Raw genomic sequence first — 18,764 nt, 5'->3', positions numbered from 1 at the left:
GGAGTGGCTGCTCTGAGGGACTGTTCCTTCAGTGAACACCCTGCATGGCCTTGGAGAGAGACTCTGGACTGTCGGCTCAGATGAATTCATCAAATACTGCTTTCAGAGCTTTTGTGGATGTCGGGGACACGATGAGGTCAAAAATCCACACTGCAGTTACATCGGGACAAACATGCAATGTACTGTAAAAGCTCAATGCAATTTGAATAAAATCTCTATATCGGGAAAAAATGATAAAAAGCCCTCTTAACAGATGAAAGCTTCCCTCGCAAGAAGTGTGGTGTGTTTGTATGATTGATCAGTATCCAATGTGTTAAAGGGCCAAAGATTGACTTTGCATTCTTCCCTCAGTTATAAGTCACTGACTTATTTCCAAATTAGCAAACCTGTCTTTCCTTCTGTCTCTCTCTCGCTCGCTCTGTCTCCTTTTCTAAAAAGCTCTGGAACTGTACTTCATTTTAGAGCCTGCACAGTTCCAGCAGAGCGGGAGTCTACATGGAGCAGGTCTATGAGTTTACCATCATATTTTCAGCAAAGTTTCCTTGCTTGCACTGACTGACCTATAAGTCAATAAATTGGTAAGTATGTTATCTCTTCTTCCCATAAGTTTTTTTTTCAATATCTAGGCAAGATCCTACCTCTCATTGTGTATCATACTTACGGGTAGCACTTTTTCAGTAATTTATCAAAGTATGAAGATGTTGAGTATTTTGCTTGTACTATTCTAGTTCTGAGCTGTCATATTTCACTGAATAACTAAAGAGTTCTTCAAAAATAACTTTAAAGAATAACAATCATCTAATTGAATACAAAAAAATTTTTCAAGGATTATAACTACAAGGGAGAAAATACATGTCTGAAGATACATGCAATAACTGACAAACGAATTTATTTTCTCTAACAAAAGAAGGACACGAACAACTTTAGCCTAGATGGTTGCTTATGGTTATTGAGGTTTGCAGAGAAAACTGCCTCATAGCCCATGTATGTAAATCCACACTCAAGAACAAGCGGGGCTCTGAAAGTTTTCTGGCAGTTCTTTTAAAGTTATGTTCTGGTGTGCCATCAGCTTTATCACATTAATTCCTAGCTTAGTGCTTCTATACAAGTAATCAATATTAAAGATCCACCAGGGAGAATAAATAGAACCACAGGAATAATTTTTCATTTGTTTTTATTTTAGTTTTAGTTTTGATGGTGCAAAAGGTTGGATGTTGCTATGATGTAAAAATCAAAGTCATCTTAAAATTATTTACATTAATGAAAAAAAATTCAAAAACATAGACTGGAGGGTTCCCACAGGCCAGAGCCAGAGCACAGGCCATGCAGGTGGAGCTCAGGGTTTCCCGAGAAGACAGACAGGGTGTAGTTGGAGCCTGCAGGGTGCACTGTGTGGCTTCAGGAGTGTGGGGCAGATGTGCAGGTCCTGCCAGAGGGGCAGGCAGAGGACAGACTGGGATGCACGGAGCTTTGAGAGTGTCTGAGAGAATGGTGGATTCGGGCCTGAGAAGCAGCTGCCCAGACCCAGTCTTCCCAGAGGAAGCCCAATCTCAGGCAGGATCTCACAGTTGGTGGTGGGATGGGATGGGTGAGGGTGCTGGGGTGAGGAAAAAAACAAAACAAAACAAAACACGTGCATGTCCTGGGTGTCAGAGGCCGCTAGTCCCAGATCATCCATAAGGAGTCTGGCTCTGGTCATCTACCAAGCAAGCCCCAATCCTCATGGAGACCTCTCCACCAACTCAGAATCACAGGCATCAGTCCCTTTCCCCCATGGCTCCAGTAGATGTGGGAAAAGGGCTCTGGCCAAAGGCTGTGCAGCTGCGGGACCTCACAAGGCCAGAAGGAGGGAATGAACTGTGCATGTTTGGGTCACAAATCTATAGCATTCCAGAGGGCCCAAAGCACCAGGGCAACAACTAAGTGGCTTCTGGTGCAGAAGCCTGGGCCCCAATCAGATTTCTGCCAAGGTCCAAGCCACAGGAACCAGAAATCACCCAATCATTGGAGACCTCTAGGCCAGCAGACCACACAGCTGCAGGCAAAGGAGGCAAAAAATTTGCCAGTGGGTGCCTAGTGATAATAATAAGCGATGCCACTCCCATTTCCATACACTGATTCCTGCACCCATGAATCCTGGCTATGGAAGAAACAGCAGCATTCACTGGACACTGATTCAGAGCATATACAGTCTTCTGGAGGACCTTACCCTGGCCTGCGAGGTTCATTTAGCTGGTGATGTAACTAGGTCTTCAAAAGGCCATTCCATCATCTTAATAGGACAGCTGCTTTAGGATGATGGGGAACGTAGTGAGACCAGAGAATTCCATGAGTATTGCTGCCTTCTTTTTGCTAGGACGTGAGTTGGCTCATCAGAAGCAATGCTGTATGTAATACCATGATGGGGGACAAGGTGTTCTCTTTCTCCATGAATGGTAGTATGGCCAGAAGCTTTACACCGGGGAAGATGAATTCATATCTAGAATGTCTATTCTAGCTGGAACAAAACTCTGCCCTTTCCTTGATGGAAGCAGTCCATCGTTGCCACCAGCCTGCTACTAGGTAGCTGGCTGATCACCTCAGGGAAAGGGACCGTACTGGGACTCGGTCTTAGTCTCAGCTGCTGGCAGATTAAGCATTTAGCAGTGGCCCAACCAGATCAGACTTGGTGAGTGAAGGCAAATGTGCTGAGCCCATGTGTAACCCCCATCCCTGCCACCATGCTCACTTTGTTCTGAGATCTCTGGGCAATGACAAGGGTGGCTAGGGAAAGGTGCTGACTGGTATCCCCAGAAAGGGTCACCCTATCTACTTGATTATTAAAATATCTTCCACTGAGGCCATCCTTTGGTGAGCATTCACATGAGACACAACTACCTTCACATTTTTTGCCCGTTCACAGAGGTCTATCCACATGCTTCTTCCCGAAACTTCACGGAACAAATTTTCCAATCATGTTTCCTCTAAGGGTTAAACCATTTAGAGAAACCACTGGACATAGCCAATGGATCTGTATATAACAGCATCTCTTGGCCATTTCTCCTTCTAAGCAAAGTGAGCAAACAAAGGCACTGTTTGAAGTTCTGCACACTGGGAAGATTTTTCTTCGCCATTGTCCCTCAGGAATGTCAGAAAGTGTCTGTAGAGCTACAGCCTTCCACCGTCAGGTGAGCCCGGCGTATTATGTAGGAGCATTTGTAAAGCAGACCGAAGACTTCTTTCCCTTTGCTTGTTGATCACAGAGAACTCCTCACGAGGACAGAGGTGCAGGCTGGGAGAGGACGGCAGGGGAGCAGGAGTGGGGAGCATGGGTGTTTGGCCTCTTCTTCAGGGTACTTTCTTGTGCCTTCAGGGTCTGCGTGAGCCTGGTCACATATACACCACCTCCGCTTGATGATGGAGGGCTGCTGTGCACACGCAAATTTATGGCTTCCTGGGTCAGCCACACCCCTGGTTCATGGCTGGCAGCTGAGGTTGCATGGTAACGTGGGGGTTTATTGTCAAATGTTCCGTCTCTACCGAGGTCCAATAACAGACCAAGGGCTATTTCTCCAAAGGAAAGCAATTATTTGCAGTCTATGGCAGGGCTTTGCTTCAAAATCCTAAAGGCCTATCCTGTGACTCATCTTTGGGGCCTGTGAAAGGCTCCAAACAGAATCTCTATCTGCCATTAACCTTTCAAACATCATTGGATCTGCTGGACCATGTGGTCCAAGTAGCTGAGCTGTTCACACAAGCAGCCTGAACCTATTGCCAATCTTTTTCTTGTTCTGTGTCCCACCCAAACTAGCAGCTTTTCAGGTCACTCCATAAATGGACCAGGGTAACAAACCCAATGAGGAATAAGTTGTCTCCAAAATTCTAAAGCACCACTAGATGTTGTGCCTCTTTTTTGGTTTTAAGAGGGGCCATATGCAGAAACTTATCCTTCCCCCTTAGAATGGCTGTCCTGATATGCCCCACACCCTAGATATTTCACTGAGCTAGAAGGTCCCTGAATGTTAGTTGGTTATTTCCCACCCTCTGCCACGCAATGTTTTACCGGTAAGTCTAACCTGGTTGCTGCTTATTTCTCACTATAGCCAATCAGCTTAATGTTATCAATGTAATGGAACAGTGTGATATCTTATGGAAAGGAAAGGTTTTCAAGATCCCTGCAAACTAAATTATGACAAGGGGCTGGAATTGATATACCCTTGAGGTAGAACAGAGTATTGAACCTGGATTGGGGCCTTTTTAGCTGAAAGCAACTGTTTCCTGTGATCTTTACTAAGAGGTATCAAGAAAAATCACTTGGCCTATCTGGATTTTTTTTAAATAAGCTTACCCCATAGTCCAGTCTCTGCTGCTTGGCTCTTCTGGTCGTGTAAGTCCAATAAAGCTACAACTTTTTAAAGCAGATCCATATGCCTGGTGCAGCCATGATATGCCCCAATAAGATTTTAAATAAAAAGAACCTTACATTTTGAAGCAAAGTTTCTTCTCCCTCAAAAAGCAAGTACTTGTTTGAGAAAAAGTCTGGTTTTCAGCAGAGCTCTGGTGGAGTCTGAATGCCTGTTCACAAAGCACCAGGCAACCCTGGCACCTAGGCTTCTCACCAAAACAGGGCATTTTAAGCTCAACTATAAAGTAGGCATTTCCAGAAGTACTCCATCTTCATACTTTTTTTATTTTAAGTGAGACTGGAAACTAACTAAGTCTAAAATCATAAGTAATTTTTGTTAACAAGTTATTCAGACTCCCAGCTTCCCTGCTTGGCCCAACTGGTTGACCCTTCCTTAACACGTATCGATGAGCTGGTTGAGAAAAATGAGGGAAAAAAATATCAAACTTGCTTTCCAGATGACTTGTCTTCTCAAGTACCTGACTACTCAGAAAAAGAAACAGCCTTATAAAATGTTATTATTTACTGAAGATTCCATTCATCTTCACCAGGAGACAAATCATTGTAAGATTAGCAAACTATTATCAATAGCACTTTCTCTAATAAACATTCTACATTCTGACCTCAACACCCCACCAAAGTAATCTTTGGCCTGCCGTCTCAGTAGGTCCAGAGAAAAAAAGTTACAATTACATCCTCTTTTACCCACTAGTATAAAGTATTACCTACAAAGAGTGAGGAGTATATTTCTGTTAATAGAATGGCTATAAATTTTGTTGATGCTAAAGATTTAACACTGCTCAGAAGGAAGAGTAAGTGCTGGATTGCTACTTCTCCATCCACGGAGATAACTCACTGTGCGATGGTCAACGTAAAGGGTCCTTAAGTGACTCAAGCTTGACCCCATATTAAAAGCAAATCAGACTGAAACAATGATGGGGAAGCATTAATGGTGAAATCACAGGAAAGTAGAATTAGTCTAAAGATTTTTTCTTCCAAAGGACTTTTCCCAGTGCTTGTTTGACATCCTTGTTTCTTAGAGAGTAGATCAGAGGGTTTAACATGGGTGTGACCAATATGTAAAATACTGAAGCCACTTTACAAAGTTCAGGATTGCTTGGAGGTGTGAGGTACACAAAGGAGACAGTCCCATAGAGCAAACTTACCACTCCCAAATGGGAGCTGCAGGTGGAGAAGGCTTTCTTTCTCCCTTCAACGGAGGGAATCTTCAAGACTGTGGTCACAATGTACATGTAAGACACCACAATAACAACTATTGTAGGCAAAATAATGAAGGCGGCCAAACTGAGAGATACCATCTTATTAACTGAGAGATTGGAACAGGAGATCTTCTCAATTTGGTAAGAATCACAGTAGAAGTGATCAATGACTCGGGAAGCACAGAAAGACACTGAGAATGTTATGCTGACTTGGAGGATGGAACTGAGCCAGCCACAGAGATAGGAACCGGCCACCAGCTGAGAGCAAAGGCGTCTTGACATGTGGACACTGTAAAGAAGAGGATTGCAGATGGCCATGAAGCGGTCATAAGCCATGGCTGCCAGGATGAACCCTTCTGTTACGATGAAGAAGGCAAAAAAGAAGAGCTGGGCGGCACACCCCACAAAGGAGACAGTCTTTTTCTCAGACAGGAAGTTGACCATGGCTTGCAGGGCAATAACAGTGGAGTAGGAGAGATCAATGAAGGAGAGATTGCTTAGAAAGAAATACATTGGTGTGTTCAGCTGGGAGTCAGTCACAATGATTGCCATCATACTAATGTTCCCCAAAAGGACCATGCCATAGACCAGCAGGAATACCAGAAAAAGGAGAATGTGGAGCTCTGGACGGACCCTGAAGCCTACGAGAGTGAAGTCAGTTACATCTGAGTGGTTGCCTGCTCCCTTGTCGCTCATGCCAAGAACCTGCTAAGAGGTACAAGATGAGGTTAAAAATTGAACTTTCTATCTATCTCCCAGTATCATAAAATATCCTTTTTGCTCTTATGGAAGACATTGAAATTTGTGTTACCATCACCTACTCGCCAGCCAATTGTATTAGGTAGGATTTGTGGAGCCCTTTTCTAGAAACTAAATCTAAGGCATGTTGTGATTGCCCATCAGCACGCAACATGTAAGTTACCTAACGCGTAGCTTTCTACTGTGACTCTCCAAACCCAGGGCTCTTCCCATTATAGCACATGTGACATCAACGCATAAAGCATTCTTTCTTTACACCTGTTTAGCTCTTCACTTGATTTTCATGGTAAGTTGAATATAGCTGAAGGTTTTAGAGATGTATAAATATGCATTCTCATCTTCAATTTATAATTTCAAATTCATTTTATCCTTGATAATGCTTCTAATTTAAAATAGAAGGATCTAATTAAACACGGATTTAAAATTCCATAATAGACGTTAGACCTGAATAGAGGTTAATATTTAAATAGTCTCTGAGAGTTTAGGTTATCAAGAGATTTAATTTGGTATTCAAATAGAAACCTTGAAAAATAGGATGCATCATCACCTTGTCGAAGTCGACAAAGCTCAGACACACTACCAGGAGGGGAAACCTGCACAAATCTGCCAAGAAGCCAATTTGATCTTAAATGTCTGTACAAGTGGGAAAAAAAGAGAAAAGAAACTTCAAAATAATGTGTTGATTAAAAATTGGGGTTAGGGAAGAAAAACATCAATTCTGCGAAGAAATTTTATGATGTTTCCAATTAGAGAGAGATCTATATACTCATTAAAATTTTCTGAACAGTTAATTTGAATTTGTCACACAGGTAAGTAGTCTGGATTATTTGTCCTATAACTTTGGAAACTGTTTTCTCCAATACAGTGACACAGCTCTTTTCTGTTACTCAGATTTTAAAATCAGTTATGATTTAAACCACCCAACAGAGGGGACAGCTTGTGTGGCTAATCAAAAGCCCTAAATGATCTAAGAAGTATTCATTTTTGACTTGGCACGTACGGCAGAACCACCATACTCGGTTCTCATCCTCCCTCAGGCATGTGACTGTCTGTCTTCTTCATCCTCTGCCCTCATCCCTCAGCTCCTCCTGCTCTCAGGCCATCCTCCTCCTCCTCACCACATATTAACTTTTCTAAGAGTGTTAGCAACTTAGTGCACAAGAGGAGAAAACTGACAACAGCTCAGTAGTAGGACCCTTCGGTCTCTTCTTTACCCCACTGCTCCCACGGCAAACGGAAATCCACTGAAATAAGTCTAATTTAATTTATTTTTGAGAAAAGCACTAAGAGGCCATGTTAATTTGTACAAGGGTGTTTACACTTTAGGAATAAAGATTTAACTGGAATTTCAGGCATAAGACATCAGATATTAACTGGGAAATGGAACAGGAAAAAGAGATTTTAGAGAAAGGACGAAGGCCTTGTCAACACTACCAAATTCACATCATACAACTGGATATCTGGCAGAATTTTGGCAGAAAATTTTATTTCTAGCTCCCATTGTTATTAACCAAATTATATTACATTGCCTGAAACTATATCAGCCAGGATGCAGTGACAGGAAATCATCGTTTTGAGATCATTATCATTTTTCTTGAGAATAATGTGTATTCATCGAATCGTTCATTAAGTCACTGAACACCATGGGCCACCTAGTGTTCACCAGCCAAAATACGGGAATACACAAGTATCAGAAAGGAGTTTCCTCTCAAAGTACGAGTGCATTGCATTTTCTTCTTTGCCTACCTTTTTATTATGAAATAACCAGTAGGTTGTGATTTGCCCTTCAGGAAAAGGGCTATGATTTTTTTGAGGTGCATACTAATGTCTTTTTATAATTTGTAACAAGTAAATGTTACCAATCAGAAAATAAGTTTTATGCATGAAGGCACACAGACATACTCATGAATGACTAATTATTTGACTAAAATAAACATAACTTTACCTCATCTTTACCTGAATATTCCTTTCTTTATTTTTCTTGAGCAATTCTCTAATGGTAGATGCAAGGATACCAAAGCTATCGTGCTTAATTCTAGAAATATAAAAAAGTTTGTAAAACTGTATGAAGGAAATGAAAGACAGGCAAAATTAAGCATTCTTTAAAATTAATACTTCACACAAGACATAAAATCTTATTTTGAAATACACAGTTTTATTCTGTTTTAGACTCTGCTCAGTTTAACAATACCCCATTCTTCAATTAAGAGTATCTTTTTAGGGCCACCTGGGTGACTCGTCTACCTTCAGCTCAGGTCATGATCTCAAGGTCTTGGGATCGAGCCCCACATCAGGCTCCCTGCTCAGCGGGGACCCTGCTTCTCCCTCTCCCCTCTGCCTGCCACTCCCCCTGCCTGTGCTCTCTCTCTCTCTCTCTCTGTCAAATAAATAAATAGAATTTTAAAAAAAGAGAGAGAGCATCTTTTTATCTCCTTAGTAGCTTTTCTGCCTGAAAATCCCCAGGAATTTTGTACCTTTGTAGAGAGGAGAAGACGAAAGCAGTGACCTAGTGAGGCCTCTTCCAACCCAATGAATATTCCCTTATAGAAACTGAAGCAAAAATGCAACTGAGCCCTCAGAGCCACCCCGCATGAGCATGTCTCTCCGGCACTGGGGTATCTCACAGGCCTTGACTGAGGGAGATGACGGCAAATGGGAATTTAATCAAGGTAAAGACAAAATCACCAGTGAATAGTGGAGTCCCTGATGGCCTGGGGAATACAGCAGAGGAGTCCTAGTGCCCTTAGGTAGCTCTGATGAAAGCATTTCAGGCAATTACAGCATGGATTGCATGGTAAGAGGTCCCTCAGAAAGAAGTGAGAATAAGTCAGTTACGGGATGATAACAATGGCAAGCTTCACATCTATCCCATGAGGGCCACATCGAAGAGACAAACAGAACAAATTATATTTACTCTTATTACTCAACTTGAACCATCCTGGGTCTTTAGAAAAACCTGTTTTAAGGTTGTGATGATATATTTTACGTAATTTCCATTACTCAGTTTAATTTCTGCCTTCTACTGTCACACTGCATTTTATCTCCTGATGCTTTTACCTGACAGCCCATAGTCTTGTATTGTCTAGGTTCATTGTCTCTATTTTCTTATTGTATCTTACTCTCATAGATGACTTTTATTTTATAAATTATATTACAGACAATGTTACCAGTGTATTCATAATTAAAATTAATCAGCATAAGTCTACTAATAAGTATGACTATTTGAATATAAATGACAATTATCTCAAGGCCTTGTTGCCTCTGGTGGAATAAAACTTGGTTCTAGCTAGATTACAAGTTTGTGGATCCAGATATAAGAATGTACCCGTTTCAATGAAATACAAGAAGTAATGAAAAAGTGATGAGCTTTAAGGAAATAAACATGTAGAATTGTACCCATTCTTAGTACGCCTTATAATGAATTTTGGTTATCCAAGACAATGTAATGCACGAGATAAAATGTTTAAATAAAATTTTCTTTAACATACTCATCAGCTAGCTATTGCAAAAATAAGGTATAAAAAGGAAACACAAAACTTCAGGGTCCTGTAGCTTCAAGGGACTGGGGTCATCAACTAGGCAATTCTGTTGATCCTGGCTACACAGTCTTGACTGCTGGCCGGTTGAGGATGGCCTTAGCTGGGATGACGGAGGCAGCTTGTCTCTTCTCTGTAGTGTCCTCTCTTGCAGCAGGCGACCCTGGGCCTGTCTTACAGTGATGGTTGAGAGAGAAAAGTGAAAGGAGAAATGCAGCGGCACTTTTCAGTGTAATGATCCCATTGGCCAAAGTGGGTGACATGGCTGAATCAAGGCATGGGGCCTGGGTGGGATAGCACACGACTGCATAGCATGGAGTGTGTCAAAGGGAGGGGTGAGGAATTGGGATCATTTCAACATAGGGCTGTGTCCTGAAATGGAGTCCCATTGGTCCTTTTTGAAAGGCTTTACCACAGGTCCCTGGCATAAACTCCCTGTTAGAATGAGGAAAACTTCTCAAACTTCCAAGTGATTATCTGTTGGCTATTTTGAGTTTTTCTTTCTTGTGTCTGTTAGAAATTCCATTTCTGCATTTGCTTTTTCCCCACACAGAGGCCAATAATATTCTTTGAGGTTATTGGTGGCTTTTTCCCCACCTTCTTGTACCTACAGAAGGATAGTCATACTTTGTCATTTAAATTTATTATAAAATTGTCATGAGCTTCAGTTTTGCTTGCAAGATGCTCTACTTTCATGTGGATATTTGGGAAGTCTTGCTACTTTTTTTCTACTTTATTCATCTGTCCTTTATTCCATATATTTTCTGCTTTATTATGGATTGAGTATTTTTATTGTTCAATTTATCCCCTTTGTTTATTTATCAGCTATAACCTTTTGTATTGTTATGTTAGTGGTTGCTTTCAGATTTGTAGTATAGATTACAAACTTACCAGAGTCTATCTTCAAGTAATACTATAGCAATCCATGCATATTAAAACAACTTTATATAATCTACTTTTATTTCTCTCCTTTCCTAATCATACATTTTTCTCAAAGATTTTATAAATTCGGTCATACATTATAATCTTTTTATTTAAACAATTATTTTAAAAGATATATAAAGAATAAGAAAATTATTACATATTTACCCATGTAATTCCCATTTCCTGTGGGCTTTAATCCTTTTGTAAAGATCTATATTTCTCTCTGGTGTCATTAATCCTTCATCAAAGGATTTCCTTTAACACATAGTGTGGATCTGTCGGTGATAGTCCTTGACAGCTGCATGTTTGTAAATGTCTTTATTTCTCCTCCATTTTTTGAAATATATTTTCACTGGACATAGAATTTAGGTTGACAGTTTTTCCATTTGGCACTTTAAAAGGACTTTTCTCCAGTGTATTCTCACTTGCATTTCTTCCTATAAGAAATCCACTGTTATTCTTATGATTGTGCCTCCATTTGTAATATGGGGGATTTTTCTTCTGCTTTTAGGATTTTCTCACTATCGCTGGTGGTGAACAATAATGATCATGATGTGTCTCAGTATAAGTTTCTTCACGTTTCTTAAGCTTGGAGTTTGTTGGAAATCTTAGATGTGTCAATTTCTAGTTTTCACCAAATTTATATAATTCTAAGACTTTATTTCTTAAATCTTGTTCTTGCTCCCTCCTCTTTCCTCAGGGACTCAAATTATACATATCTTAAGCACTTAAAGCTGTCCTACATATTACTGATGCCCTTTTCATTTTAAAAATTATTTTCTCTTTATGTATAGCTTCTATTGCTATGTTTTTAAATTCACTAATCTTTTCTTCTAACATGTATAATATGCTGTTAATCTCATTCAGTGTATTTTCATTACAGACATTGTAGTTCTTATCTTTAGAAGTTTGATTTGGGTCTTTTAAAAACCTTCCATGTTCTTCCATAACTTTTAGAACATATAGAATTCAGTTATAATTGCAATGTCCTTGTATACTAATTGCAACATCTATTTTAGTTCTGGATAAATTTCCATTGATTGATTATTCTCATTATGGATCATGCTTCCTGCTTCTTTGTATATCTCGTAATTTCTTACTTGATGCTGGATATTTTTGCATTACTATGAATATTCTTGAGCTTTTATCTAAGATGTATTTAGGTTGGGTCTTCCTTTTGTGATTTGGTTGGTAGGTTCAAAGCCATGTCCAGTCTAGGGCTAATTATTCTCCACTACTGAACAAAGACCTTCCGAAGTATTCTATGCAATGTCCCATTAACTGCGAGGTCTGATGAGAACAGGCACTATGCCGGCACTGTTTAAGTTTGAGTACTGTTTCTGTAAATCCTTTTGGATATTTTTTTCCACATTCATATGCCAGTCAATATTCTGCTGATTACTCTGCAGGTATCTGGGGAATCTCTATGTATTGTTCTCATCTTTCCAGTACTCTGTCCTACAAACTCTGCCCTTGGTTCATCTGAACTCTGAGCTCTCTCTTTAACTCAGTGAACCCACCAGGCTCTGCCTCAGTTTCTTCCTCCTGCACCATCAGCTAAAGCTCTCTCAAGCCAGTAAACTGGGGCAATCTTGTAAAATTCGCTTTGTCTAAGGGACCTCTTTGCTGCCTTACACATTAAAAAGTATTGTTTCAAAGATTTTGTCTGAGTATTTTGGCTATTTCAGGTGAGAGCCTCTTGTTACTTTATCTTGACTGGAAGCTGAAGTTTATGGATTTTTAAATATCAAAAAAACCCCACCTCTTTTCATTTTTTCAATTGGTGATTATTATATATATTGAATGGATCCTAAAGAAATCTTAGCTGAAGACCTCACTACTAAAAAAAATACATACAAAAAAAATTATATGATATTATGGCCCACAAATCAGAGCATTGTTTAAGAAGTTTAACAGAAGTAGGGCCGCCTGGGTGGCACAGCGGTTGGGCGTCTGCCTTCGGCTCGGCGTGATCCCGGCGTTATGGGATCGAGCCCCACATCAGGCTCCTCCGCTATGAGCCTGCTTCTTCCTCTCCCACTCCCCCTGCTTGTTGTTCCCTCTCTCGCTGGCTGTCTCTATCTCTGTCAAATAAATAAATAAATAAAATCTTAAAAAAAAAAAAAAGAAGTTTAACAGAAGTAATCCACACTGCATTCACAATGAAGGTATCCCCAACAAACAAGCCAAGAGCCTTCCCATTGGGATTTATTACACCCAAGTTAGGTGGGGTTACTAATTATTTTTTAATGAAATTTGAATTAATTAATTCTGAAGCAATTTTTCAAATCCTTTTGTCTTGCTGCCCTGTAAACATATCCAGGCTTGGTGATATATATTTTTTTTGGTCACTTCCAATGTTCTTATTGCATATTAACTTTCAGTATAAAACCAGTTACTAAAAAAGAGAACACAGTTATCCAACCTTGAGATATGTAGGGCGTTTTAGTCTGTCAATATATTGTTCACATAAGCCATTGGAAGTAGTCTTCTAATATGCTGGCATTAAATTATTTTTTGAACTGAAAAAAAGTCATCATCAAACACCTTACCTTTTCAACATTTTTAAATATCTAATTTAGGTATGAATAGAACAGGTTCCAGAAGAGCTAGAGCGAAGATAAAAAAGAGGAGGAAAAAATAAATTAATTCATCCATATAAAAAATAGTGAACAAAAACGGGCTATTACATAATCTGTTTGATAGGATTCATTATTTGATGTACAGTATATTGTCATTTAGCAATTACTAAGTCAAAATTACCTTCTTTGACCTTAACTATTAAGCCTAGAAAATATCCCTTGGTAAATAACCCCCTATGCAAATTACAACTGCATGAGGATTTCATTACATTGTCACTGATTCTTTCACTTAGACCTCAAAAATATATATGTTATCAGATGCAGAAAATAAATAGAATTCAGAAGGAGGATTTGAATGTTAAGAAATATCATAACCATCTTAATAGAGAGTCCTATCAAAATGAGAAAAAGTGGTTTTCATTTTTTTAGTTTTATGAGTTCATAAATAATTAGCCTGGGAATTAATTAAAATTAAAATGGTCAGCCCACCCTGGTTCTGCCAAAACTAATTGACACACCACTTGCCAGCTATTCTTATCCTTCTTTTTTTTTTTTTTCAGTTATTGGATGCCACTCATACTTTATGGGGCCTTACATAGCACAGCTAGTCTTCCAGAGGTGATTTCTTGAAATAAAAATTTTGTTATTTCAAACCAATTGTGATCATTTATAATTTCTCTTAACAGTGATTAGTTTATTGTGAGCATATGGTACAACTCTGTCCAATAAGACATAAAAAGGAAATTTTCACTATTGCTGGCAAAGTTTTTCTCAGTTTCAGAGAGGGGTGTATGTCATATTGACTATTATGCTGAAAATTGACAAAGGAAAAAGCATTTAACATTGATCCTGTCTTTCTGACAGGAACTCTATTTCAGAAAAAAACTACTATCCTATCAAAAAAATGGCAGCTAATAAATGTAGAGGACATTAAAGAAATAACAACATTCATCAGTGCATGCTAAAGCCATTAGCTGAAAGAATGAAATAGAACTAGGTATCAAAAGAACATGGTATCGAAGAATCATACATAAATTATCTGCTATTGTAAATGGGAAAAAAAACTCCACATAATTTCACCTTGGCAAGGTCAGCTGAAATCATGTTTATCCCACGGCACTAGTGGGTACGACTTAACATGATGTATATGTAATAGGATGTAACAAGAATATATCTTTGAAGTATTCTTGCCAAAAGGTTTAAACTGAATTGAGCCTTTAGATCTAACTTCCAGTTTGCAAGAAATACAAAAAATTTGCAAGAAATACAAAAAAGCAAAAGAAAAATTAACTATCATCCCAATGAGATAATAAGACAAATCCACATGGGTCATTTTACACAAAAATGAGCCTGGCCTCTACAACAAATCAATATCATGGAAAAAAGTGCTCAACTGATCTTTGATTTTTAAAAAAACTGACATACAACCAAATGCAATGAGTGTTCCTTCATTCACTCTTGGTTTTAACAAGCCACTCATAATTACATATTTTAGGAAATCAGGGATTTTTATTCTAAGAACAATAAGTGACATAATGAATTACTAGTAATCTGTTTAGGCATAAAAGGAATTGAAATATTAGCTATCAAACTAGCATGGTGAGTACATAGATGTGGATTTTACTATTTTTCTGTCTATTTTATTATTGTCTGCGTATTTGGAAAACTTTTATTATAAAGAACCTGTTTTTTTAAGGCCTACAAGGTAGAGAATTAACAATTTCTTCCTTTAGGTAAAATAATAAATTACTATCTGAAACTCCTGCAGCCATCATGTGACCATAAATGGCATTGCTGGCCTGCTGAGGATGGCAGAACAGAAGGTAGGGAGAAACCTGTGTCCCTGATGTGCTCCTTGAGCCACTGAACCCACCCTAGAATCAAGGTATCTTCAGCAACCTTGTTATATCAAATAATAGACCCCTTAAGTTTTCAACTATTAATAGTGAGTTTTTAGTTACTTGTTGCTGCTTCGTATTTGAGTCGGCACATATGACTGGAAAGAAAGATGGGAAAGAATGTTTTGAACATGTAATCTTTTTTCCCTAAGATTTTATTTATTAATTTGAGAGAGAGAGAGAGCATGAATGGGGGGGAGGGGCAGAGAAAGAGGGAACAGCAGGGAGCCTCGCATGGGGCTCAATCCCGGGACCTCAAGATCAGGACCTGAGCCAGGCACTTAACCAACCAAGCCACCCGGGCGCCCCTTGAGCATGTGATCTAATAAAAATGAGACTGCTTAGAAATAATTGAAGCACTAACAAAGTCAAAATTGGAATCAATCAACAAGGTTGCCAAATGTGTGTACTCTACTCCTAATAAGTGAGAGTAGCATTAAATTGGGGGAAATCCATACGAGACCTGAAATTCACAGACACACACACACACACACCTTAAAGCTCAAGCCCACTCAAAATGCTGTCCTGTTTTTCTTTAAAAAAAAAAAAGTAAAACAAAAATTTTTTAAAAAATAAGATAGGCCGTTCTCAGCTTGTGGACATGGAGTGTTGATCTGGAATTCCAAATCAGTGGAGCTGCCTGCTGAGGGCTCTGTTTTCTAACTTCATCAAAACAAGCCTGCAGATACCTCCTTTCTCTTTTCTACTGGCTGAGCCATAGCCAAATTCTTCTTAGTTTAAAAAACAGAACAGTGGTTAAGCCTCTGCCTTCGGCTCAGGGTGTGATCCCAGGGTCCTGGGATCGAGCCCCACATCAGGCTCCTCTGCTATGAGCCTGCTTCTTCCTCTCCCACTCCCCGCTTGTGTTCCCTCTCTTGCTGGCTGTCTCTCTCTCTGTCAAATAAATAAATAAAATCTTTAAATAAATAAATAAAATAAATAAATAAAAAACAGAACCAAACAACAACCACCACCAAAGTAAAAAACCTGGAGGTATTTGCATATTAAAATGATCTTCTTAAAGCCCAGCCAGAAAGAAAGAAGAATTTGATTATTACTTTGGAAATCTCTAGCCATGAGTTCCTTTACTTAGTAAATGTAATTTCAAAGTCAGAATAAGGTTTCTATCTTTAAGGTTATACTTAAAGTTGAATAAACTTGACTACATTTAAATCTTTTAAAATCTGTATGACAAAAGAGACCATAAACAATATTTAAAAATAACCCACAAGCTGAGAGAAAATGCATGCAGTGGCCACAATCATCCAAGAATTAATATCCAGAATACCTAATTATTTCAAATAAATTTATAAGAAAAAAACAATTAAATGGATAATAAGTTAATAGGTAATTCATATAAGAGGAAACTTAAACAAAAATTTTAAATTGCACCCAATACCACTAATAATCAGTTATTAAAATCCTTTTTCACACCCATCAAACGGGCAAATGGGAATCAAGAAAAATGGATGTTCTTATACTTGCAGTGAAAATTGGTGCAATCTACTTGGAGAGCTATGGATGAATAGCTAAGAAAACAGAAAATACATATATCGCATGACCCAGAAATTCCACTTCCTGGCATACACCCCAAATAAACTCTCGGGCATATGCACAACAGGCAGATATATGAACATATTCCCATTTTTAATTAAAAAATGAAAACAAAATCTAATCAATATGATGCTGGATAAGCGACATTGATGTATGTCATAGTTTTCGATGAATAAATATATATGTCCATCTACATCTATTTATGTATATTAGGATGTGCACATCTTGCAAATGTAATGACAACTGGTGAAAGGAACTTAAATAATCCATATGGAAGGGTATAGTTTCCCTAAACTGTTAACCGTGCTAAGTATATTATCTATGGATCTAAACGTAAATAGCAGAAGTAAAAACCTACACATGAAAGAGAGGATGAAACGACAAAGGTGGAAGATTTTAGGGACGTAAGTATCAGTTTCTTGTTTAGTTTTAAAAACAGAGAGCTCTGGAGCAAACACGGACCAAGTGAAACCTGCTAACTTGAGGTGGCTCCTAGGTGCCACACGCGACACTATTTTCGTACTTTCCATAGTGTTGAGGTACTGTAGTTGCTTTAAGAATTGAAAACAAGATGAGATTGTTTGAGCAAACGCGGATGCCTATAGGCTTAGTCTTTGGCTTGACTCCCTGGCCGGTGAATGCCGCCTGAAACTCACCTTTTGCCCTCCCACTAGCCCCTCTTCTACCTGTGACAGGATTCCGATTCCCAAGAAAGTGACATCAGCCGATCCCAGGCTTTGCCTGCTGACTCATCTCACAATCCAGCTTGCGCTTCCTTTCCTTGTGTTACCGTTTGAAGGAGTAATTTCACCACATTCGTGGAGGAACCGTGAAGGGGACAGCAGCCCTTCCCAACTCAAAAACCTCCCCACACAAATCAACCAACTGTTCTTTACTGAAAACAGCCAGTTTTGCTCAAAATGCTGGGCTTTTTAAGACATGGTGACTACAGAGCAAAACACCTGTCAATGGGGCCATTGGGGCTCCAAGGACCAAGACCCAAACTTAAAGGGGCAGCTACACTCTTCTTTCTTTTCCAGAGCCCTACTTCAGCTTTATTTGACATTGAAGAAGAAAGATATGAGATAAAACTGATATGAGTAAATATATTTCCAGACACATTTCTACAGGACTTAGATACATACTTTAGTACCTATATTTCCAAAGCAATATTTGCACTGCCCCTAAATAAGTGCCCATCACATGAGAGGCTCTCAATACGTGTTAATTCTGTTCATTATTGGTTTATTTTATTTTATTTTATTTAAATTCAATTAATTAACATATAGTGTATCATAGTTTCAGTGGTAGAGTTCAGTTATTCATCAGTTGCATGTAACACCCGGTGCTCATTATATCACGTGCCCTCCTTCGTGCGCATCACCCAGTTACCACCTCCCCTCCAATGTTCATTATTGTTTATACAGTAAGTATTGATAGACAGCTTCCTAGCAGTAAGGTTTGAGCTAGAGAAACTCTCTGTATAATGGAATATGCGTAAGGGGTATTGAACAATATATTTTCTAAAAGCTAGTCAGGAAAAATGGCTTATGTATGGGATATAAATAGTTTGCCTTCAATATTTAAGAAGTAACTGGCTCTGGGGGCGCCTGGGTGGCACAGCGGTTAAGCGTCTGCCTTCGGCTCAGGGCGTGATCCCGGCGTTACGGGATCGAGCCCCACATCAGGCTCTTCTGCTATGAGCCTGCCTCTTCCTCTCCCACTCCCCCTGCTTGTGTTCCCTCTCTCGCTGGCTGTCTCTATCTCTGTCAAATAACTAAATAAAATCTTTAAAAAAAAAAAAATAAATAAATAAATAAATAAATAAAAAACAGTATGTATAGATGTGTGTAAGCGTGCTTACAGAGTCAATCAGTAGAAACAATTTCAAGTATACAGAATCCCAA

At 39.0% G+C, this 18,764-nt stretch overlaps 1 protein-coding gene across 1 annotated transcript; it reads right to left on the bottom strand.

Annotated features, from left to right (window-relative positions):
• Positions 1-5,358: 5,358 nt before the first annotated feature.
• Positions 5,359-6,300, bottom strand: LOC100484058 (olfactory receptor 9K2). The gene has a single exon (XM_002930341.2). The coding sequence runs from the start codon at positions 6,298-6,300 to the stop codon at positions 5,359-5,361; it is 942 nt and encodes a 313-aa protein (XP_002930387.2).
• Between the last annotated feature and the right edge of the window lie 12,464 nt (positions 6,301-18,764).

The sequence above is a fragment of the Ailuropoda melanoleuca genome, chromosome 16 (assembly GCF_002007445.2).
Source record: "Ailuropoda melanoleuca isolate Jingjing chromosome 16, ASM200744v2, whole genome shotgun sequence".
Classification (NCBI taxonomy): Eukaryota; Metazoa; Chordata; class Mammalia; order Carnivora; family Ursidae; genus Ailuropoda; species Ailuropoda melanoleuca.
Note: the sequence above shows the minus strand (reverse complement) of the source record. Positions and strands in the feature narration are given on the sequence as shown.